The sequence below is a fragment of the Centroberyx gerrardi genome, chromosome 7 (genome assembly GCF_048128805.1).
Source record: "Centroberyx gerrardi isolate f3 chromosome 7, fCenGer3.hap1.cur.20231027, whole genome shotgun sequence".
Taxonomy (NCBI): domain Eukaryota; kingdom Metazoa; phylum Chordata; class Actinopteri; order Beryciformes; family Berycidae; genus Centroberyx; species Centroberyx gerrardi.
The window spans coordinates 26,153,683-26,176,645 of NC_136003.1; the positions used below are offsets into that span (position 1 = coordinate 26,153,683).

General features: G+C 42.7%; 3 protein-coding genes across 3 annotated transcripts; all 3 read right to left on the reverse strand.

The window, feature by feature from the left end:
• Positions 1-1,192: 1,192 nt before the first annotated feature.
• Positions 1,193-3,512, reverse strand: ndufa4a (NDUFA4 mitochondrial complex associated a). Its single transcript, XM_071909806.2, has 4 exons — positions 3,369-3,512; positions 2,413-2,501; positions 2,043-2,103; positions 1,193-1,481 (listed from the first exon to the last, which is right to left on the reverse strand). The coding sequence occupies exons 1-4, from the start codon at positions 3,408-3,410 to the stop codon at positions 1,425-1,427; spliced, it is 249 nt and encodes an 82-aa protein (XP_071765907.1). The 5' UTR covers positions 3,411-3,512; the 3' UTR covers positions 1,193-1,424.
• A 1,136-nt stretch (positions 3,513-4,648) lies between these two features.
• Positions 4,649-11,375, reverse strand: slc35b1 (solute carrier family 35 member B1). Its single transcript, XM_071909805.2, has 9 exons — positions 10,804-11,375; positions 9,550-9,653; positions 9,120-9,250; positions 8,964-8,994; positions 7,769-7,929; positions 7,544-7,670; positions 6,451-6,557; positions 6,109-6,262; positions 4,649-5,707 (listed from the first exon to the last, which is right to left on the reverse strand). The coding sequence occupies exons 1-9, from the start codon at positions 10,926-10,928 to the stop codon at positions 5,655-5,657; spliced, it is 993 nt and encodes a 330-aa protein (XP_071765906.1). The 5' UTR covers positions 10,929-11,375; the 3' UTR covers positions 4,649-5,654.
• A 498-nt stretch (positions 11,376-11,873) lies between these two features.
• fam117aa (family with sequence similarity 117 member Aa) lies at positions 11,874-21,186 on the reverse strand. Its single transcript, XM_071909808.2, is given in 9 exon segments — positions 11,874-13,362; positions 13,365-13,546; positions 14,255-14,456; positions 14,944-15,169; positions 15,823-15,939; positions 16,456-16,569; positions 16,805-16,900; positions 19,562-19,707; positions 20,711-21,186. Coding segments are annotated over 9 exon segments (1,329 nt in total). The 5' UTR covers positions 20,829-21,186; the 3' UTR covers positions 11,874-13,234.
• Positions 21,187-22,963: the final 1,777 nt, after the last annotated feature.

Below are 22,963 nucleotides of genomic sequence, written 5' to 3' on the forward strand. Positions count from 1 at the left end.
GATTTACTTCAGTGTTTGGTTTTTGTAACTCTGAAGGGTTCCTCAACATTCAGCCACCAATACTGGCTGCCCAGTGACACAGTGTGTCACTGTGTCGCTTTCATTTCGCTTCCATTAAGATGAAAATCATGGCCTGCTTGAAAAAATAACTGAAAGAACATGGGGAAACGCAGGGTTTTTTGTGTTCTTGTCATTTTCAAGAAGTTATTTGAGCTAATAGCAGTAATTTGGAATTCTTAAAAAGCCTGAGTGTTCAGAGTCAAGCCAGGGTGAACGTGCTGGAAAATGTAAATGTTGTTCCAAAGTGAAACATTGCGTTACACACTGTGCCACAAGTTAACTTTTAACTCGGCTGAGAAAAGCTCAGCCTCTGAGAGGGTAGGTGAAGTTTCAGACGTGGGTTTCTATTCAAATATGAAGGTCTCCTTGACATTTTCTGCACTGCGTTGGCTGCTCATCCTTGTCGCATTTTTCCGAGCTGCAGAGATGAACAGCATGACCTGTTGACATTTACAAACTCATCTGGCGGAGAGCGATGGCATTCTATAAGGAGAAACACCTCTGCACGTCCCTCTGAGTCCTGCTGCCACTGCTCAGTGGAACACATGAACAAGTTATTGCTTTATTCATCAAATATAAATCAACCTTTGCAGACAGAGTGCAATGTTGTCTTTCACTCTCGCTCTTCCCGTTTTAAGTCTGCAACTAAAGCATCTCCTGACAGCTTGGGGACTAATGCTGCAGCACAGCACTGGGCAGATGGTTAGGCCTTGTAAACTGGACTAAAGACTGGCAAGGCTGCATTACCGAGTCATCTGGACTGTCACAGCTGCCACCAGAGGGAGCTCAGTGTTGTGAAGTAACCAGGCTCAAGTATGCCTCTTCCATACCGATAAGTCTCTGGACCGCAGCCAGGAATACTGTGCCATGTAACGCAGTGACAGCTGGGTTAAGGCAGGACGAAGGCGACATGAGGTGAGAGCCGACCCCTTATAGTTAGAGCAGAGTGCAGAGCATGACATAACTGAACATGTGTGGAAGGTTGTCTGCATGGTAATGCAGACAGGTATTTATAGGATATCTTTGACAGTGAAAAAATATGAGTCAAAAATATGACCCGAGATCAAGGACATGGAAAAACAAACGAAGATGTCCACAACTACTGAGTTACAAGAAATGAGACCGATTCTTTTCTCTGTATGGAGGAGAAAAGACTCCTTCACTTTATTGACAACCATCAACAATGAGGAAAAAAGGGACGCGGTTTGAACGAGTCGATGGGATGCGAGTTGGAAAACTCAAACAGATAGGAAACATTGTGCGGTGTTAGCCTCTTTGCATCCATTGGGTTTTAGGGAGGAAGTTCATGTGGTGCTGTGCGGATCAGCTGATATTTTCAAGCCTTTGGTCGAGCAGTTTGGATCTTAGAAGTCAGGGCCATTCTTCTTCAGCTTGCTGTAGTCCATGTTAACTGCGTAGAACTGTGAAAATACATAAAACAACTTTAAGCTCAGACATTTCAGGACCCATTACTACACACTTAGGAAGATAGATATAGCAGATAAATGGTGTTTTAGGGTGCGTGGCACAGCATAATGTGTAACCCCCCCCCACCCCCCCACCCCATGTTACAGAATTTAATACATGTCAAAGCACTAATGCAATCCCAAAGGTGTTCTATCAAATTATGTTCTTAAAAAAACTCCTTTGTAAATTTTGTCTGGTAACCGATTTGTGGCTGTTTACTCCAAACTGATATATCTGGAGCTCCCTGGAAACTCCTACTCTTATTTCTGAGGAGCCTAAGCAGTTAATTGCTTGATCAGATTTGTTACCGCAGGTTAATGTTAACCAGATTATGTAGTTTGATTCATTCAATCCAGGGATTACTCAAGAGCTCAGCAACATGTCTGGCACAAGTCCATACTACATAATCCCTGAATGTGCCCGACTACCTAAACTCTTCAGAGCAGAGCATGGTACAGTCAGAATTTGGCAAAATATGATGATTATGTTACGACTGAGAAGTGACTGAGCCACACCTTGTACTGATCAGTTGGGGCCATCTTGTTCCAGGGCTCTGGGTTGTTCTTGCGGTCCCAGCTGTAGAGAGGGGACAAAAGGTACAGTTTGTAATGTATATTGACAAGATACTACACCAGTAACTGTCATTTGGAGGAGCTTACAAGTGAACATAGGAGTGTAATCACTGATTTACTGAGATCATCACAACATTGTGCATGTAATGTAATGTCTGCTTCCTTGCATCCTTTCTTGCCTCCAAATCCTATCACATATAGAGACATATATACCCCCCACACCCACTTTAAAAAAGAGGGGTAGGTAAAGGTAGAAGCATGTAGATGACACAAGGAAGACTTCCAGTTCCTGAGACATCACTGAAGTCCTTACCAGACATCAGGGTTTCTCAGGCCCAGACGAGCGAGGTACATCATGGACATGGCAGCCCCTCCACCGATGAAGATGAACAGGGGGATCAACTGTGGGCAACAGACAGGATGGGTAAGAAGCCTTATTAGGGTTAGCAATTAATGAGGGACAGTGACAGCTAAGGCAAAACTAACAGTAAAAAGTAAAGTAGTAGTGAGAACATTACAATCACATAAACATTGAAAGGTAGTGCGTATTGCAAACAGTGTACTGCACAACTCGCTAAAGCACGTAAATAAAATAGCTTGGTAACTTGGTGTTCTCTAAAAAAATAAAAAGGGTAACGTGGGTGATTTTAACAGTGTGCCAATACACTGTGTCCTCACTGTACCCGTCTTGTCCTTGAGGATCACAGATAGCCATAATGTGACGAAATGGGCCTTTCTGAGCCAACTTGCTGTCTAACATAACCGTCTACATATATGGCGTTGGTTACACAAGTCAAAAAACACCAGATCTACAGAAATAACATAACTGTGACTCAGAAATTTCTGTTTAAGAGGGTAACGGGAACAGTTAGCTCGCAATGCTAACGTCTCCTAGCCAGCTAAGTTGCTAACCAGTAGTTGCTGTTTACTACAGCAGGCCCCTTCCCGGCTAACGAGCTGCTAACGTCAGTGAAGGCTTGACCTGGTTTGACTCCGAGGCATCATCTGCCATAAGTCTCGGCAAAAGTGACAACATTGAAAATACGTATTAGTCGATAAATATCAACTAATAAAACTAACAATGAGCCATCCACATACATGTAGCAGGTTATTTTGAAGTCACGGTTAACGTGACATTAACGCTAGCTTGCTAAAGCTAGCCACGCTAACTAGTTTAGCTACGTTAGCCCCAAAAATCCACAGATTTTGCCAATTCAGATTTGGCCTGCTAACGCGAGTGTTTCTCAAATGTAATAAGATTGTACTTACTGCTGGGTGGTTTCTGAGTTGTTTGCTGACTGTACTTAGCATTCTGGCGTCTGTAGGGTTTACTTCTCCCAAACTGTACAGAAATAACCGGATTTAGAGCAGTCTTGCCAGCAGAGCGCAGGTTAATCTGCGGAAACAGGCGGAGGAAAGGCCGAGGAAAACACAAGTTAGGTGCTTGATTTACTGCCTGACTGTCAGTATTTCAAAACACACTCTTATAAATTATTATGAGTACGTTTATGTCATACCGTATTTGACAAATAATAATTTTGCAAATAATTTTGCACTATTTCATCAGTTTGCTGCTCTGCAGTGTAAATTTTTATTTCCTTACTGCATTTTCTTCTGGCATATGCCGTTGTGGTTGCTAACGAGATGCCACAATTTCTAATTTCCAAAACGTATTTTGGTAATCAATAGGCTACCAATCGTTATGACTGTTGATCTTTATTTCATTAATCGTTTATGCTCTACAATCCAAAAGGCTGTTTTAATCCTATTAACCATATTATAATCTGTATCACTAACTCTATCTCATGTTGCTTTACTCCTCTTTCCAGAAATACAATTTTACGCATCTTTCATATTAATGTTTTGCCTATATTGCCAACTAATGAATGACATGTCGCTTTAAACCACTGATCCTACTGGCCGAGATGCCAGAAATAGAGTTTACTCGCTGTGTTTACTCACAGGTGTGAGCTGGTTAACTGTCAACATGACAGCAGGTGTCGCTGTTGTGCTTCATCTGAGGGAAACGACTCGCAGTGCCTGTGTGTGAACATGCCACCTGTTTTCTAACTGCTGTCTCTTCAATTCTTTCTTGACTGATCGTCTTTGATGATTTTCACGTGCCTCGACAAACTAATTTATATTTCAGAAAATGCTTTGTTTTCTTTCGGTTGGTAGCCTACTCTGAAATTATTGTGCTATTTGGGTAAATGTTACCTTCATAAATAGTACTGAAATACACTCCCACTATCAGAAGGTTCTTACTGTAAATATTTTTATGAATCCTGGTTAAAACAAATGTTTAAGGAGGCTATGTAAATATTACTTTGATTAGAAAAAAAAAAATCATAGATCATTCAGTGCAAACACAGAATGATCTATATTATAAATTGCTGGGGTGTTCTGTTAATAGTTTGTCAATTATCAATTAAAAAAAAAAAGTTTGGAGGCCTTGTTGTCAAGATCGGAGTAACACAAAATGGTGGTAATACACTATTGTAATAAAAAGGAATGCGAATGTTAAAGAATTTTTCAATAAAAAATCAATACAGTGAACAGTAGGCTAGCTTAAAAAAAAAAGGTGTTTGCGTGGGCAGAGACTTTTAATCCTAGGCTATTGATGATGATTTCCACTGGTCATTAATATTGAATCACTGGTCATTTTACAGCAGCTTTGAACGTGATGCAGCCATCGATTCAGAGATGGGGACTGCAACTATCTGTTTTTATAATCAATGATATGAATGAGCTGTGTGTGTAATGGGGAAAAGAAAAAAGAAAATCACCAACAACAGTTGTGCAGGTTGGTCTGAAATATCACAATTTCCCTTTTATGGCGAGCCATTTTCCACTTGTAGAAAAAAAAAAAAAGTAAAAACAATTCAATAGTAAGATTGGACATAACACAACTGGCTACAGACAACCGTTTATATTTTATAAATGACATGACACTTGGCTCATTGATTGCCAAGAAATAAACTACATACGTGATAATTATACATTTTCTAGCAATTGACAATTTAGTGTCAACTCCTTTACATTTTCTGTAGCTGGTTTTGTGTCGATGTAAAACTTGCACATGTTTTGTAAACCAGGCATTCCTTGGTGATAAGTTCATGAGTTAAATGCTGGAAATGTATTTCTTAGGCCTTGTTTGGTTCAACGTCCATCCAAAAAAAGTGCTGGCTTCAAAAACAATAAGGATTTAGCTTAGATTTTTTTTCTCAACCCGTTTCTTTCATCCAGTCCCAAATCCTCCAACAAAAGCATGATATCTTGTGGTCAAAGTAGATGTTAATGCCTCCTGACCCTTCAGTCAGGCCTTGATCCCAAGTAGAAGATGTCTTTCCAACATATCAAAAGTACACAACACAAGTCAGAGTGGAAACTACAGGGCTTCTCTTTTCAACACAGTTAAGTTAAAAATAAAACTGTACTCGGACAAATCATAGGCACAGACGCCTGTACAAGATGTCTTAAGAAAATAAGATACTGGCTATAGAGTTCTGTCCATTTGGCCTGCTATTTTTCTGCCTATCGCGTATTCCAGATGTTTTAGTGCGTCGTCTTCTTGGGGGTCTTGCCGAATTTGGCATCCAATCCGAGACCTTAAACGAGAAAACACAGTGCGATTAATCTCCAAATTCTCCAAATATGTCACTGTAACGATTTATTGAGATATGCCCATATGGACGCAGAACTTTCCAGTCAACCAAAAGGTTTTCAAGGGAAATTAAGCCAATTTCAAGGGACAGTATTCCCGAATTGGACCACATAAAGAACCAAACAGATAGCTGTCTAGGACCACACATGGGATGGCTTCAACCATATTTTTTGCTAGCATTATAATCAATATAATCTGTCATCAGGACTAATTTCACAGTGATATATTAATAAGAAAATTCTACATGTCCAGGAGCAAAAGATGGAGAGAAAAAGATAGAGGGACAAACTGAAACAGTGACATTAAAACCAGAAAGAAAGAGTTTAAGTCAGTATTAATTCTCACCAAGGAACACCAGGACGGTTCCAAACCACTGCATGGTACTTATAACGTTGCCAAACAGAATAACAGAGCCGAGGATGGTGAAGAACTTCCTAGTGGTGGTGACGATGGAGCAGGTCAGCGGCCCGAAGTACACCACCGTCATGAAGATGAAGGTCTGGCAGAGGATAAAAAATAAATAAATAAAGGATTGTAATCATGGATACCCACTGCCAGGAAGGTAGTCTTGTCATAGCATTCTCCCCAAGACATTTCTCAAAGTATCCTTCTCACAATAAAACTTTACCCCTCCTGTCATACAGCTACACCCACCATACCAACCCTTCCATCCATCCATCCACCCACCTGGCCCAAAGCACTGGTGAGTCCAAACAGAAGAATATTGTAGAAGATGCTGGGGTGACGCTCAGTAAAACTCAGGAACTCCCAAACCTCCCCGGTCCACAAAACAGCTGAGAGCAGACGGGAAGAAAGCATCAACAGGAATTAATGTAAATCTGACAACACGGGAGAAAAAAACAAAGCACCCATAATTTATTCCATTCTGATAATCTCTTTTTCTCTAATCCCTTTTCCTTTGGCCACATTGTCATATTCTCTTTCCTAGTGTAGCGGTGTTGTTGTTGACTCAAATTTGCTGAGAAAATTAGATTTGGTTTCAAAGTGTGGGCATAGAGCACTACCAAGTGGTGAAATACAGTAACAACAGTTAGATGAAAACAATTTGTGGAAAAACCATACCTTCGTGGAATTGTGAATGAGTGGAGGTGTGAACATATCTTAGTATCCTGGTTAATATTATATCCAAGGTATCTAATGTAGGTTTATTATAATGACAAAAAGCATTGCTGTACAGGTTATCTAAAGGTTTCCGAAAGCCTAATTTTATACTTTTTAATGCTGCCTGGAATCAAATTTAACACCAATTTAAAAACCTAAATGAAGAAATAAATCTGGCAAAACCAGACTATTTCCTATTTAACACAGCTCATGAAAGTTCTGAAACTATAAATGGGCAGTATGGAAAAAGAGCAACAGCAAATTAATTGTTAATATGTTTTGTATATTGTCTTACTAACCCTGCTCTGTGTTCATTTAAAAGGGAACATGCAGCTCAAAGAAATCAGTCATTGCATAGTGAAAAAATAAGACCTCTACTAACTGGATTTAAGATGCATTATTCCTTTTTAAGCCTTCAGTTCAGAAGATGTAAGACTTTTTCAGACTTTTCAAGGACCCGCAGATACCATGCTGTAAATGGGACATGATGTCTATATGTGCGAAAGAATAATACTCAAGTATCCCATATAATAAAGGGGCATTGGTGGGCATGTAAACATAAACGACAGTAGCAGAATAGCTCCATATCTGGTTATGAGTGAGAGCGCTATCAAGTTGTGACTTTCTCCGTGTTTGGTAGGGATCACAGTTGACTCACCTAGTCCCAGCACCAGGGTGGACCACATGTTGATGTTCAGCATCATGTGGTAGGCGCTCGTCTGGAAGCGAGCCCTCATGTGGTCCTGGGCCACACCGGTCAAACCGTCCATCGTCAGAGAGAGCAGCTACGATGCAGGGAGAGAGAGAGTGTTACACCAACAATCCTTGAAACAAATGTCATGGGTATGTCACAGTAATTATGAGTGATTTCATCTGCACTCACCAACAGAATCTCCCCGAACCCAAAAACGTGGTCTTCTGCGGTGGCCGAGCTCTTGTTGGGTTTGTAGAGGAACAGAGCCACACCGCTCACAATCAACAGCACACACAGGTATTTAGCCAGCGGGTATTTCTTCCTCAGTATTGTCACACCGAGGATCATCACTGCAACAACACAACAATACGATGTATAGCATAGGGTCATCGCTGTGTTTTGGGCTCAGTTCACCATAGATAACACGTCAGGCCATCACCCTTGAGAGTGGAACATATGGATGGTGAAAGTGTGTGTGTGTGTGTGTGTGTGTGTGTGTGTGTGTAACGAGATAACCAATCCGTGTGGGGCAAGAAGTAACCTTCATGTGCAAACAGAACATACTGATACTGTAGCATGAGACCTGCCACGTATGCTCTCCATATGGAAAGCTACAGGTTTGTAAGGGAGTTCCTTACTGGTCAGTTTATAAATAATGGTATGATATCAGAATCTCTTTTATTTGCCAAGTACAATGGGTGCGCAGGTAATTTGACTTGGTAAATATGATGTATATTAGTGTGTAAGGCCTGGCAGGGCATAGCTGAGAGGGCATAGCTGAAAGGCCAAGTGTTAAAATATGATAACAGTAAATGTAAATGAATCCCCTCTCAAATCTTTTCACTGAGAGCCACCATATCCCTAGTCTTCAGTGCTCTTCTAGTGCTCCAGTGATTAGTAGTATTGAATAGTCCCAAAGAATGAGAAGTATTTGACTTCACCTTATAGTGATTTGAACGTTACGAACAGATTGAGTGCATCTTTACGTTTTTTTAGTTTTTTTTTTAGCATAAATCAACACTTTAAGGGATTCGATCTCATATCTCATATCATCTCCTTCTCTCACTGATGTGATGTTTTTGTTTTATTGATGTGATGCGATTTGTTTTCATTGATGTGATGTAATTTGTTTTACTGATGTGATGTTGTGTTTTAATTGGCGAGACCAAAAACAATTTCCCTGCCTTGGCGGGACAATAAAGTTGTATTCTACTCTATTCTATTCTTTATGAAATGCTTGTCATTTCCAGTAGATATGTTATCAACTAGCCTCTTAAGAGAGGTCATGGTAACTGCAGCTAATATTCCTTCTATCATTCAGACATGTTCTGTGGGTGGTTTGCAGGGCAGAGAGCAGAAAGCTGATAAGAGTAATCAAATATACCTGGTATGGGCTTGCAGGACTTCCCCAACACCTATCACAAGAAAGAGACTGTTTTAGGATACGATAACACCAACACTCTTCAAGGAATGAGGATACACCGTCCAGAGGATTCATGTTAACCAACTAACTTTACATATCTAAAAAGAACAGACTCGCCTGTGTGGGGTAGTTCACATACTGGAGGGCAGAGTTACTGGACACCATGGCTCCGAGGTAAGAGAGGGAACACAAGCCATAGAGCCAGCTCTTGGTGTGATCCGGTCTGGAGCCCTCAAAAAACTGGATCACTGATGGTGAAGGGGAGAAATTGGGAAAGAAAAAGGAGATATAATTGCAAACTTTAAACAGCTTTTTAGGTAACTTAAGGTAGAATCTTACTATAAGAATTGATTATAGGATTTACATGTAGTCCCAAATAAGTTGTCCAATGCAAATTTAAAAGATTGGTGTAGAAAAAATGATTTCATAACTTTTCTAAGATGTTATCTGGCTGCACCCCAATCTCAAAAATGTAGTTAGGGTGCAGCCCCTCCAGTTCATAATGATTTTTTTTCAGATGTGCCTATTCTTTACACCATTTACTTACAGATCTGAGCAAACACAGCATTGATGATGCACTGGATGAAGACCAGCGTCTGGGCGAATCGAAACGTCTCCTTCTTTTCCCCCTGACCATATTCGCCTCGAGTGCTGGAGAAATCAGAGAAACAGCAGAGTGTTGAGTGCAGTACAACACAGACGCTGACAAGGGGGGGGGGGGTACTTTCATGAGACCCCAAGCTGGAAAAGGCCCTTCAGAAAGGAGAGGCGACACTGTACTAAGTTACATGTGACAGGGTGGGGGGCCCAGTGGGGTATCTTGCAGGGGGACACAGAATTTCTAGCAGCACCCTTGCTTGTTGGTGACAACAGACAGTTGTAATCAAGGAGTTCAAAACACATAAGAGACAGTGGCTTCAATGTTGTACCATATGAAATGAAAGAAAATCATTCAACTTTATGAGGAAGTGGGCCTGGATGAGCCACCAGTTTCGAGTCATCCTTTTGAAACCAGATATGATCTCTCTCCCTCTAGTGACTTAGGCAACAACATACCATGTGTGTCATGACTCTGTATGTGATATGCAATTGAGGCTCAGCTGCACCTACTTTATTCACCCTCACTAGAGAACCATGAATGAGCATTGTTACTTATTTGTTTACAGATGCATATCAAAGTTTGAAATGTTAAGTCATTAAAGGATAAGATAATGTTAGCTGTGGTGGGATGGCAAGGGCTTTAATCAGTTTATGAGTGATAGGGACATGACACCATTGAAGTGGAAATAGAGACGACCTAGGCCCGATACATTCTGTTCTCTTGTATGTACATAATGTCAGGCCAAACTCCATTCAAAAATATGGCAATTTAATGTTTACTTTTTATTAGCATAGCTAAATACCTGGTGGAACATGACATAACATCTTTAAGGAATCGTTAGGGGCCACCTGTAAATTCGACATACATATGCTCCACCAAGCAGCACTTATTTCAATAAAATCTCAACTCAAATTGATTCGCATTGCTCGCTACCGTGGAAGACAAATGTGGGAATCACAGGCGAACGAGTTTTAAAAATTGAAACTATATTTAAATGAGTGCTGCTTGGTGGATCGTCTGTATGCCGAATTGAAGAGTAGCTCCTATCAATTCGGAAAGGTCTTAAATCGTGTTTTACGACGTAGCCTATATACACCGATAAGCAAATAACACATTTTTGAATAGAGTTTGGTGATAGGTTCTCTCCACACGAGCTCCACAAGAACAGCACCTGTATCTGCACCTGTGTAGGTTACTTACATAGTCTCTTGCAATATGCCGTAGTAGAAATAACAAACGAAGACTCCGAAGAAACAGACGATGAACCGTATCCGCTCGTTCTGCAACAGCGAGGCGGGCTTCCCAGCTCCTTTCCCCGCAGCCATGCTGTCCTCGACCAGTCCGGGTATGGAAACCGATACCGCTCCGCTCCCGCTGCCCCTCAGGCCGACGTCCCGCTCCACTATAGCCGATGTCACGAGTCCGGAAATGGTGCCCGCTTTTAGCCCCAACGTAACGGGGTCACAGTTTCAACTCGTCGATCTTCCTCCGACCCTTTCGGCCACAAAGCTCGCTAAAGCCGGCTAACGTTTCCCTGAGGTGTCTGGAGCTGCACAGACATGCAGGCAGCTGTCATGTCATCATTGTTTAGCTTTTATTATTCCGACTTATCACCTGCCTATACCTCCTCCGACTGTCTGGACCTCCCCTCCAGGACAGATGTAAAATCAAAAGCATCCCATTCACACCCAAGTAAGGGTGAAAATGTACTGTCAGATATGCAAAGTAACCGTGTTTTCATTGAGAGGAAAGATAGATTATGAAGGGGGAAGACGCATCAAGAAACGGGTTAGTAAAAGGACCTCAGTCGTCTCAACAAAAGCCTGGACTGTTAGATATAATTTATAAATTTAATCTCGAACACAAAAGCGAGATGGTGGGTAAACGATAGCAGCATCAATTCATAGTCAAATACACTACGAGTAAGCCCTTACAGTGTTATTATAACTGATTTAGTTTGGTCGGATTGTGTACCATGGCAGTTATAAAGGCTACTATTAAAATGTATGAGGGCCTTCCTTGAAAATGTCGCGTGCCCTTTTGTCGTCCTAGGATGTGGATGAATCTCATTGGGCCATATAAGGCAATAGTGAGCCACTTTCGGCCAATCGCAAAGCGGAGTTTAGAAAAAAGGCGGTGCTTCAACTCAAAAACCGCAAATCCACGTGTCAAAGGCACAGATGACAACAAAGAAAACCACCCGAAACCTTGTCAGTATGCGACTATTGAAAGGAATCCCGGCGTCCACAAAAGTTGTTTGGGATTTTATTTTCATTAAAATATCAACGTCACAATAAACGTTTTAAACTATATTCACCTGAAAAAAGTAAAAGGAGGTTGCACACCCAGGTCTGACCCAACCCTGAAAAATACAGCTATACAAATGATACTGATTGTCCATTTGCATCTACTTCTGCTTCTGCTGTGACATTTTTATAGAACATGTTTTTTTGGGGTTTTTTTTTTTTTTAATTCAATGATGCATAGGATCATACGGACAAACAGTTCATTGTCAATATGAACAATAATAGGCTATTCAAGCAGAGGGAAATCAAATTATGCCAAATCAAAGTGAATACTTAAAACACTGGCACAGTGTGACCAAAGCTACACTCAAGCAGAAATGGGACTGAAGTGTTAACTGTTCTCTCTTATTATGGGGGGGAATACCTGATAATTGAGTGCTTATTAAACCACTAAATCACAACAAACTCAATTTGACCCATTCAAATTCTGCTGAGTGAAGTTTGCAACAGTCTGGAGAAAATAACACCCTCTGTTGGCTAGTAAGGCTAATAAAATGTCCATCCCTGCTCATAAGTAACTTTAAACGATTGAAGTGTAAACAGAAAGGTCCATCATCATGAACCGATGAGCCCATTTCTTATATGAATACAAAAACAATATCACCAGCTTCCTTACTTCTTCCAAAAATACAAAAAAAAGTTGAAAACTCCTTAGAAATACATCTGTAGAAAAGCACCATAAACTATGAATGGGCCCTATGAAAATACTGGGAAAACATCTCTCTTCAACCAATAGTTTATCTGACATTTCAAGAACAAATTCATCAAGTACTTCTGCCCCTCTTTCACCAGTGAAGTCTATCAAATTAAGTTTATCTAAACGTAATGACACTTTACTGGGATAGTAATCAATAGTAATGGATAGTAAGATAGTAATACCCATTTCAACATGTGTACTAAGTGCTTCTGGTTTTGACACTGAATTCACATGAAATTCTGACATCAAATGAAAACATACCGGGCAGAATGCAGACTCTAATACGCTGAAACGATAACTAAAACGCCATTCAAATTTATCAGAGGAGAACCATGTCAAAAGTTCAGACATCCTTGAAAAAAAAAAGAAAGGCACCACGGGGCAATTGTGGAACAATTTAAGTGCCGATCAAGTAATTATCAGCTGTGAGTCCAAGCTCCCTGCAGGCGGGAACAATCAGTAAATCAGTCAAGAAGGACTTTTTAGAGCAGAGTTAATCTGAAGTATAACAGTAACAAATGTTTATTGTCAGGCGTTGATTCTGATCAGACTGACGAGACGGCGTGTTACAGCAGAGATGGACGAGACGACGACAGGGATCCGCTGTCGTCGTACATATAAAACGTCTTCACTTCTCCTCCAGTTCCAGAAGAATCCCCCCCCCGGCGGTGTTCGCAGTGCGGTCGAGTCCTGATAGAGCCCCGATAGAGTCCGCTCGGTATCCGCCTACTGCATGCCCAGCTGCCTGGTGGGGGAGGCCTGGCCCGGGCAGCCCGTGACGGGAGAAACCGACAGGCCGCGGAACAGCAGGTCCATGGAGGGCAGGAGGGGCTTCAGCAGACTGACGGGGCAGAAGGCCGAGCCTCCGTGGGGGGTGAAGTTGACTTTATTGGGGTCAGGGCAGGACGGCTGGAGGAGAGGCTCGCCCTGACAGGCAGACCTGCAGGAGGAGAGAGAGAGAGAGAGGGGGAGAAAGACGCTTGAGAATGCTTTTTTTATTTGTTTATTGATAAGGATCCCCTTTAGCTGTGCACAAGGGTGTCAGCTATTCTTCCTGGGGTCCCACTAAAACACAATATACATCCAAAACATAATGCACAATGTTTAAAAACAGGATACGATAAAATAACAAATTAGGCCCACGTTGGCATGAAAGACAAGCAGAAATATTAATAAGATAAAACACATTTGTACAGTAAACGATGATTCTTATATATCAAAAGGCCAAGGGCAAGCTCAAACAAACAAAAGTGTGAATGAATTACATATGCATGGATACAACCACGATACAATGTGATAAATAAAAGTTAAATGACGACAAAGTATAACTGTGCAGGATTGTGTTTATTTCTGAGCCACAAATCTTTCTAGCATTGGCCTGCTAGAATGTAAACAACAACTTAAAAATGTCATTACAAAGTGAAAATAATATAGTTTCAATGGAGAGCTTGTGAAATTGTGATGGTCAAGCCGTCTCATTTGTGATTACTACAGCAGAATAAAATGTAGCTAATATCGCAATTCATTTCTCTGCCCCACGATACGTATTTTCTGTCACATTTTTGTATCGCGATATATTGAATTTCGATATATCGTCCCATCCCTATGATCTATATATGAAGTTCTGGTCGTTAAAAATGTTACTTACATCGCCTCTTCGCACACACGAACTCGCTCACAGCCTTCAGGCGGCTCCCTCTGGAAGGAGCAGGTTTTGTTGGGACGGGGGGAGGTGGAGGAGGTGGAGGAGGAGGAGGAGGAGGAGGGGGGCTGCAGCAGAGGAGGATCCAGAGCAAACGGAGGGAGCGACGTCGACGGAGAAGGGCAGAGGGTCTCACACTCCACCGGCTCTGCACCAGGGACAGAAACATGCAAACTTTAACCAGTAATACCTCGATAAACAGAGATCAACTGAAAGAGAATCGTTGGGTCAAAATATACAATGATATTTCACTTGGTCACACTTTATTTGAATAGTCCAATGTTAATGCTCGACTTCCTAACAAGTGACTATAATGTTTCACTAAAAAGAACTACTGCGTTTCAAGTGATACTCATAATTGTGTGAAAAGTAGTCTATAGATATCCAATGTCGGGCCGAGGTTAATCTTAGGGTTGGGTTTATGTTTAAAAATAGGGTCAGGTTAGGGTTACATAGTCTGTGGAGATGCACCAAATAAGCAAGTGATACTTTGTTGAATATCCATTTTTGTCACCTGATAGTTGAGTATCAATATTGGACTATCCAAATAAAGCAGTACCTTTCACTTTAATACGCCAGGTTACAGGCTGAGATTACACCACAAACCAAGCCAATAAAATGCACAGTAGTCTCACCTGGCTCTCCCATGGGACAGGGAGACTGTGACGGAGACAGAAGAGACGGATTCAAGTGACAGGGGGACTGTGAAGGCGTCAGGAGCGATGGGTCGAGGGGACAGGGGGACTGAGATGGAGAGAGGAGGGAAGGATCCGGAGGGGCCGGGGACGGCTCGCTTTGGGAGCCACTGCTGCATCTCTGGGCAGGGACTGGGGCCCTGTGGCCGTCTGGGACGTCCAGAATCTGGAACATCCAGGAGGAAACAGGTGGACGGGTCAGAGAAAGTAGCTAAGGAAACAAGAGAGCAGGATAAGAATGGCCAAAGGGATGTAGTGAAGGGTAAACCCACCTGAACTCAACATACCCGCCGTAAAATCACAGTATATACACTACCAGTCAAAAGTTTGGACACACCTGATTGAATATGCTGTTTTTCATTCTCTTAAAGCTATTTTGATCTAAAGGCTTATGCTTAAATGCTTGAAATGTGTTTCTTAGACAAATATAAATAGTGAAGTTGATGCCTATGTATGAATTTCCTTCCAAAGCCTTTGCCTTTCCATCAAGGCAAAGGGCGGCTACTTTAAAGAATCTGCAGAGAACTGCATAATTCCATTTGTGTTTTAGAGTTTTGATGTCTTTACAATTATTCTAAAATGTGAAAAATAGTAAAAACAAAGAAAAATACATGTGTCCAAACCTTTGACTGATAGTGTAACATAGTAAGTAGCAACAAATGAATGCAAATTATATGAGGATTGGGTCTTTTAAGGGAGAAAAAGCATAAATTAATGCTCTTCTGAAAATATAACTGATTTTTGTTCATACTGGTGGTTTGCCGATCTTTTAATTTGCTGCCACATCACTGGTTGTAACCATTAGCTCAGTAGCCTAACCTCGTGTTGATCGTCAGGTTTCTCAGTCACGAACACCTCCTCCAGCTCGAGGTTGAGACCTTCAACACTACGCCTCAGCCGGGGGGCGAGTCTGTTCAGCGGCATCAGGGGCATTGTCTGGGGAAAGACCAAGTAAACAACAGACTGAGGCAGGTGTAGTGTGTGTGTGTGTGTGTGCCTGATTATGTGCTCAAATATGCACTGTTTGTGTTTTGGAGTGTTGTTAAAATTATGCACCCAGGGCCGGCTCTGTGACTCTATACTGGTTGTGCCTGAATTGTACAGTATGGTATGTTGGTTTCAAATTGTCTTTCTGTGTTAGCATGGCAGCAGCGCAGCAGGTTCGATGACAGCAGCTCCTAAGAAAAGCCCCACCGTTTTTTTTATATCCCTGTTGCTAGCTTCTGCCTAGTCTGCCTGGGAAAGACAGTTTGGCATCAGCAGTATTCATGAAAACTTTGTGTCTTTATCTCACTTCTCATTAAACATTTGTTTTACATTATTTTTCCCTAAGGTGACACAGTTACCAGATAACCATAGTCAGGCTTTAATCTTCATAGTGTGCTGGGATATTTTACCTACTATAGTAACAGTAAGTGGCAAGTCCTAAGTTTGCCATGTTGCATAGGCTACCTGAGTGATGCCTGCAGCATGGCCGGCAGGTAGGGGGTGGTGGGGGAGCTCGTATCCCGCGGGGGGAGGGGCATGGCGGGAGCGTTTCTGCAGCTGGTGCCTCAGCTTGGCCACCTGAGGGCAGAGGAGAGAGAAACTGGGTTAGGAGTCACTGCAGTTCTTTTTGAAAGGGTTAGAGGAAAGATTACCCAATTTCCCCACAGTGATCATTAATGTTTCATTTTATCTTATCACTGAGGAGTAACAGCTGAGGAGTAAAGGGTGTGTGTGTGATTCATAGAGAGAGAAAAATGCTGATTAATGCATAAATGAACTTATAAGGTGATGATAGCTAAACTGAAACACTTGCCTCCCTCAAGTGTTCTGCGCTGCCCCATGATGCCGAGCGCTTGTGTCCGCCGACACTTCTCCTTCCCCGGGTCTCCTCTGCCCAAGAGCTTGGTGTCTTTGGAGAAAAACAGATACGTTCTCTAGAGGCATACTTACCACAAAAATATGCTGTTGAATAAACATAATGAGTCATGTGTTTTAGCTATTGAACCTTTGGGGCTTTTGGTAGAAAATGGCTTCATGCCATTCGCGATAATTCTGTCTGTCAGCTGGGCTGACCTTTTGGAGGCCCGTTACAGAGTAAAACCATTTTCTGTTAAACCCGGTGAACTCCAAGCAACACTAAGACTTTGAATATAAGACAGAAGTGGAGCCCCACAGCTGTCTTGCACACCTGCCCCGCAACAGCTGTGCAAAGGAAGGCAATGAGAAAACCGCTCTAGCTGCAAAACAACCCCGTTTCCACACACAAAGAAAACATCCAAACCACATCATCGTAAAGGCCATAAATACAGTGCAACTATCAGCGTAGCTCAACACCCCAGTGCACACATACGGAAACCCTGTTATTCACAAAGCCATGTACCGTAGAGGGGAACTGCTCACACAAACAGCCAACTAGATGAATTTCTGTGCACTTTGTCAATCATAACTCAATATCCTCCTACTTTTCAGTCCTAAGCGGGCTGAGAAGCCACACCTAGCAGTGGAATGTCCATACCGACTTCTTCACATTGACTCTTGATCCTCTGGCAGCGGGCGCCGGGGTGACCGCTGCTGGCTGCTGGGTGGGAGCGGGTGAATGGCGGTTCATCATCATCACCAGGTAAATCCCGGTCTCAGCTGAACCACAGATTCAGGCTCTCTCAACTCTGGTCCCTCCACGCTCCGAGTCAGCTGCTTCACGCACTCAGCTTGCAAACAATCTGTTTCGCTCACCGTCGTCCATATCATTCATAAGCCAATCTCAGCTAGCATTACACAAAGCAGTTTAGCTCTCGCTCGTCCTGTCCTGCCTGCTCTGTTGGGTCCCGGCCCTCACAGCTGTCCTCTGTCCTCGCCGCTCAGAGACATCTTACTGCGCTCCAAGCTGATGCCATATCTCACTGCAGAGGGGAGTTATAATCTGTAAGTATAAAACACTGACGCCATCTTCTGCCCTACCTAGTGGACTCATAGTCAGATCGCCTGGCTAAATAAGTCAGAGAGCAACACGAGTCAGTTATACAGTGACGTCGGTGTAGAGTTACAGCTTCCACCACCCAAATGCCCCCCCGCCCCCCCCACCACCACCACCTCAAAACATGAACGGGGATATCATGGGACACAAACCTATAAAAAGACTCATAGGCAGAGCATTTGCTGTGGCATGGCTAATGTTTCCAGTGTGGACAACTCAGCCTCATGTTTGACAGTCTAAAATAAGTTAATTCTCACTGTTAACATGATAGAAAATACATATACACATATCTGTACATTCACAATGTAGCCAAAATAGATTTCATAATCAAATAATATTGGAATCTGAGTATCTCTACCAGTCTGTCATTCTACCTCCAACTCCCACTACAAACTTGCAAAAGTGGTTGAGTGAGAAACTGTAATGCCTAAAGAAGAATGAAATAATGGCGAACAATCAGTTATATCATCTGAAGTAATGCGGAGGAACTATGCCAGGGGGAGGGTATGAGAGGTGCTGGGAGGGGTGCCGGTGGTTTGTGTGTGTGTGTGTGTGTGTGGTTGAGGAGGGTGCTGGGGGATGGGGTGTCTGTATAATGAGGTCAGGAGGGGTCTGTTCTTCACAATGGAGGCAAAGGGGTTTGTTCGGGTTTAAACTGTGTCAAGAACGAAGACGTAGCGGAGCAGCTTGGTAATGTTAGCTGAGGCTTTGTGCACTAGTTGAGGGCAGATACAGTGGAGGGGGGCACGAGGGAAGAGCAGCAGAGGTTGGGAAGAACAAAAACAACTATTTCCAGTTGGCTGCCTTCCACCCACAGCGTCAAACTGGAACCACTAGACACCTGCAGAACCAACTTCACATATCTTGCCCTCTATAGCAATCATTTACATGAATAAAAAGCAGAGCAACGTTTGTTTTCTACCGAGTAACCTGCTTTCAGATGACGGTCAATTCTTTCTAGCGGAGGTCCATCTGTGATTAGCCTGAGAAATACAAAATAGCCTCCAGCATGTATTATATCAAGTAATAATAATGGTATTTTTATACCTCTGGGTTGAAAGGTGCTATGTGTAGCATTTTAACAGCAATAAATCATTACCACATTCATTTTGAAACATTAGTATAATTACTGCAAACGAACAAGACCATCGCTGAGAAGACTGTCAGCCTCTACCAGCCTCTACTCTTCATTTTACATTGTGTGACACCGGGTCAGATTTGGAGGGAAATCTGCTGTATTGCTTTATGGCACAAAGCGATATTGCTTTATGGCACAAAACAGGAAGAGGCCGCTGTGCTTCCAGTGTAAACAGAGCTGAAGTAATAACTTCCAACATGTTTATCCTCTTCAGTAAAGCCAAAGAGAAAACAAACAGCAACATCCTCTTTGTGACTGAAAGCAAGGGGGTTTATGGGAAATGTGGTCTTAATTTTGAGAAACACTACCAATAACAATACTGCTGGCGTGATATAGAGGCTACCAATAGCTTCAACAATGTTTTGTTTACAGTAATTATACCAAGGTATGACAATGAATTTGACATGATATATTGATGTGTAAAAATGATACACATATCACCTTTAAGATGAACCCACCTGTGTGGCTTTGTCATTGAGGCAGGTAACGCCTGGGCTCTCTGCCTCCTTGGGCCACTGTCCCTGCAGGTAGGGCCCCACGATGGCGTCCAGGGACAGGGTTCGGCGGATGGTGGGTTTGGGTGGTCGAGACGTGGTCCTGTCAGCTGGCGGGAACACACATAAAACACATTAGGTCAATTGGTTATGTTGTTGCTCGAGGATGGGATTGGGTAAGGCTTAACTCGGTACCTGTCAAAACATTTTGTGTCTTGCAGAAGTACTGCAAACTCATGCATGTGCGATCATGTTTAGCTTGCAGCAACACTGCAAACAGAATAAAGACATTTATATAAAAACTCTCCTAACACCCTTTAAGAGGCTCAACACTATTCTAACAGCAGTGGCAGTTGTTCACAGAATAGCTCCCAGGCTGCCTCCCCCACTACTTTGCTCAAAGGGCCTGGTGGTAAGCATGCAGTGGATGTAGGTGTGTGTGTGTGTGTGTGTGTGTGTGTGTGTGTGCTCTATGTAATCTCTGGCAGGTGTGGACCATGCCACTGAGCTAGGAGCAAAGCCGTCCAAAGACACAAGACTGGCAACAGTTCCTACAGGCCACTCTGTCTACCCCCAACCCAAACACACTCACACACACACACACACACACACCACACACAGGTTCCCATCACCCCGCTTCGCAGGGCAGACAATGTATAAATAAACACCGCCACATACACACTTGAGTTTCATGGCTACAGTCAAACACATGATGAACAGGACACCCAGAACAAACAAGAGGCCTGTGAAGCTGCTGCTGTGTGTGTATGGCACCAGAGAGAGAGGTCAGAGTGCAGGCGGGGTGACGAGTGTCCAAATTATCCCTCATGACATACATACATGGCCTACATTACTGACTCAACAGTCTTGTAGCATGTTATATTTGTACTTTCTAGTTCACAGATCAAGTAAAATGACGGATGGATGTATATGTAATTATGATAATGTGCCATAATGTGTTACAATGTGTAAATTATACCATAATAATAAAGTATCAAATATCATCATTACTGAGGATGATGATGGACAAACTAACACTAAACCAACTTCTCAGCAGTGGAACACATGGACATAACGGATGACTTAAACAGCCTCTCTTTTGTGTGTATTTACCCTTGACATCCCTGCAGAGCAGAGGTTTATTCCTCTGGAGCTGGTACGGGACAGTGGCTCTGAGGGGCTGCAGGTTGGGGTTGTTGCCCCCCCGAGGCGCTCCACTTCTGCACGACATCCCCCACTCTCTTCTTCACCAGGCGAAATAAATGTATGGGAAAAACACGCTGCTTTGCTTTTTTCTTCTGTCGTCTTTCAGCGGACTTGTGCTCAGCGCAGGCTTTTTCTGATCGCATCCAGTTAATAATCAGTGATCACCCAAAACTGTGCTCGGGCCTCTCGTTAGGCACCCAGCTTGAGCTTTCTTTTGTGATGACCATGGTTTTCCTTTCAGCTTCTGTTTCGGATTGAAGAGCCAGGAGCCTGAGCTGAGTGAGTTTTGCGGTTTAACACATCACAGATCCCGAGTTATCCTTCATCTTAAGAGCAGAGGATAAAATCTGTAGGCTTCTGGCTGCGCGCTCCTCGCACATCGTTGCTTATTTCCCTTGTGTGCGAAGTGACAACACAACAGCTCAACCTGTGCAACTATCTCGTGTAGTGTATGATGCCAAGGGGCCAAATCTCCGTCTGGTTGGCTCCTGCAGAATACTACTGAGTGCTTATTGGTCATCTGACGTGTCTGTCTCTGAAGGGAAAGCCCCGCAAAAACTTCAAGTTCCCACCCACTTTGTTGAGATTCTTTCCACCACTATGCGGGGCATGGCCCTTCCCCTCCTCCCCTGGTCTATTCAGTGTGTGTGTGTGTGTGTGTGTGTGTGTGTGTGTGTGTGTGTGTGTGTGTGTGTGTGTGTGGTCCCCAAATTGGGGTTTGTCCAGGGGTCCTTGAAGTGGCTCACGGAGTCCCCCAGCAAAATGAGGACTAGTTTATTTTCACTATTATTTTATTTGGATATGGGGCAGTAAAAGAATGACACAGGAATGTTCACTGTCACACTTAAAATACGTTGGACTGCATTACAAGTAGATTAGAAATCCATAAGCATAAACTTTTCTTACAATATAATCATCAAATACCAGAGAATTACATTCAATTTAATATCACGCCATTAACTTTACAGTTGGCCCATAAATGATCCAATCTCCTAATTTGCACATTGTTTGTTATATCATTCTGTAGTTATAATAATTACTCACACACTCACAATGAGCTTATAATGCACTTATGATGCATGAGCAGCACTTCACTTATATTCATGTCATTATTTGATCTGTGATAAAAACAACTCAAAACAAGAGCAAAAACCCTTCTCCGTTATTCAATAACACTTATACATTTTGATGTTTCTTTTGCTACTAAGCTATCCAGCTAGTTAGTAAGGCTAGAAAACTTGGTGGGAAACAACCAGACTAACACAAACTGATAATACTGTAGCTGGATGGATGTTTACTAAGCGACATCATCACTGAACGGCATGAACAGAATATATTTTCCCCCACCAAGCCCCATGTCTTAAAACGAAACTGTAATAGCACGTGCATGTCCTCCCATCAGGCTTCAGGGCTTTTACTGGGGCCGGATGAACTGAACTCATGCATTACTCACACATGTCACTGGAGGTCAGTGGAATGCCACCAACTACAGTATTTAGACTACAGAAAGCTTGCTGTTGGGCTCCATAATGACACTGAATAACAGACTCTGAGACCTTCGTGCATGATGAGTACTGAGGCTGTACTCCTGAAGGAAATTGAGCGGATGTGTACTGGAAGATATCATCAGGGGAAATCAGATGAGAAAATCTGAATCCAGAGGGTGTGTTGACTTTTGATATCTACTGAATTTCATTATAAAACAGTTTGGGTGGGGTGAACGGAGCTCACCCACTCCAGTCTGCCGCTCTGTGACTGCTGAGGGAAGCGGCGCTCTCTGAAGGAATCTCCCTGAAGAAGGAAGAATCATGACCAATCAGCACCAACTGCAGCTCACATTAATTTGAATGGACCTCTGAATAAAAAGACAAATAGTTCCTGATTCTGTAACAAATCATAATAATGATGTGATATTTTATTGATCCCCACAGGGAAATTCTCTTTTCTCTTGCTCTCAGACAGGGAGGTCAGAGGTCAGAGGTCAGCTACAGAGCAGTACCTCTGGAGCTGGTAGGGATTCAGTGTCTTGCACAAGGACACTTCAGCAGGGTGGATGCTTGCTGACATCAGGACATGAACCCAGGTCCTCCAGGTTAATTAATGGACCGTCTCTTTAACCTGCTGACTGCTCAGTCCACTCCATCTCCACGGCTCTGTGCT

Bases quoted from the DNA above. Each gene is read 5' to 3' on its own strand.
- slc35b1 (XM_071909805.2), bottom strand. From the start codon at position 10,928: ATGGCTGCGGGGAAAGGAGCTGGGAAGCCCGCCTCGCTGTTGCAGAAC. The intron at 8,995-9,119 runs GCGAGTCTGTTC...TTCTTGTGATAG, and splicing joins ATGTGAACTACCCCACACAG to GTGTTGGGGAAGTCCTGCAA. The intron at 5,708-6,108 runs GTGAGAATTAAT...TTCTCGTTTAAG, and splicing joins AACCGTCCTGGTGTTCCTTG to GTCTCGGATTGGATGCCAAA.
- ndufa4a (XM_071909806.2), bottom strand. From the start codon at position 3,410: ATGCTAAGTACAGTCAGCAAACAACTCAGAAACCACCCAGCA. The intron at 2,502-3,368 runs GTAAGTACAATC...TGTTGCCCACAG, and splicing joins AACTCAGAAACCACCCAGCA to TTGATCCCCCTGTTCATCTT. The intron at 2,104-2,412 runs GTAAGGACTTCA...CCCTCTCTACAG, and splicing joins CTGAGAAACCCTGATGTCTG to CTGGGACCGCAAGAACAACC.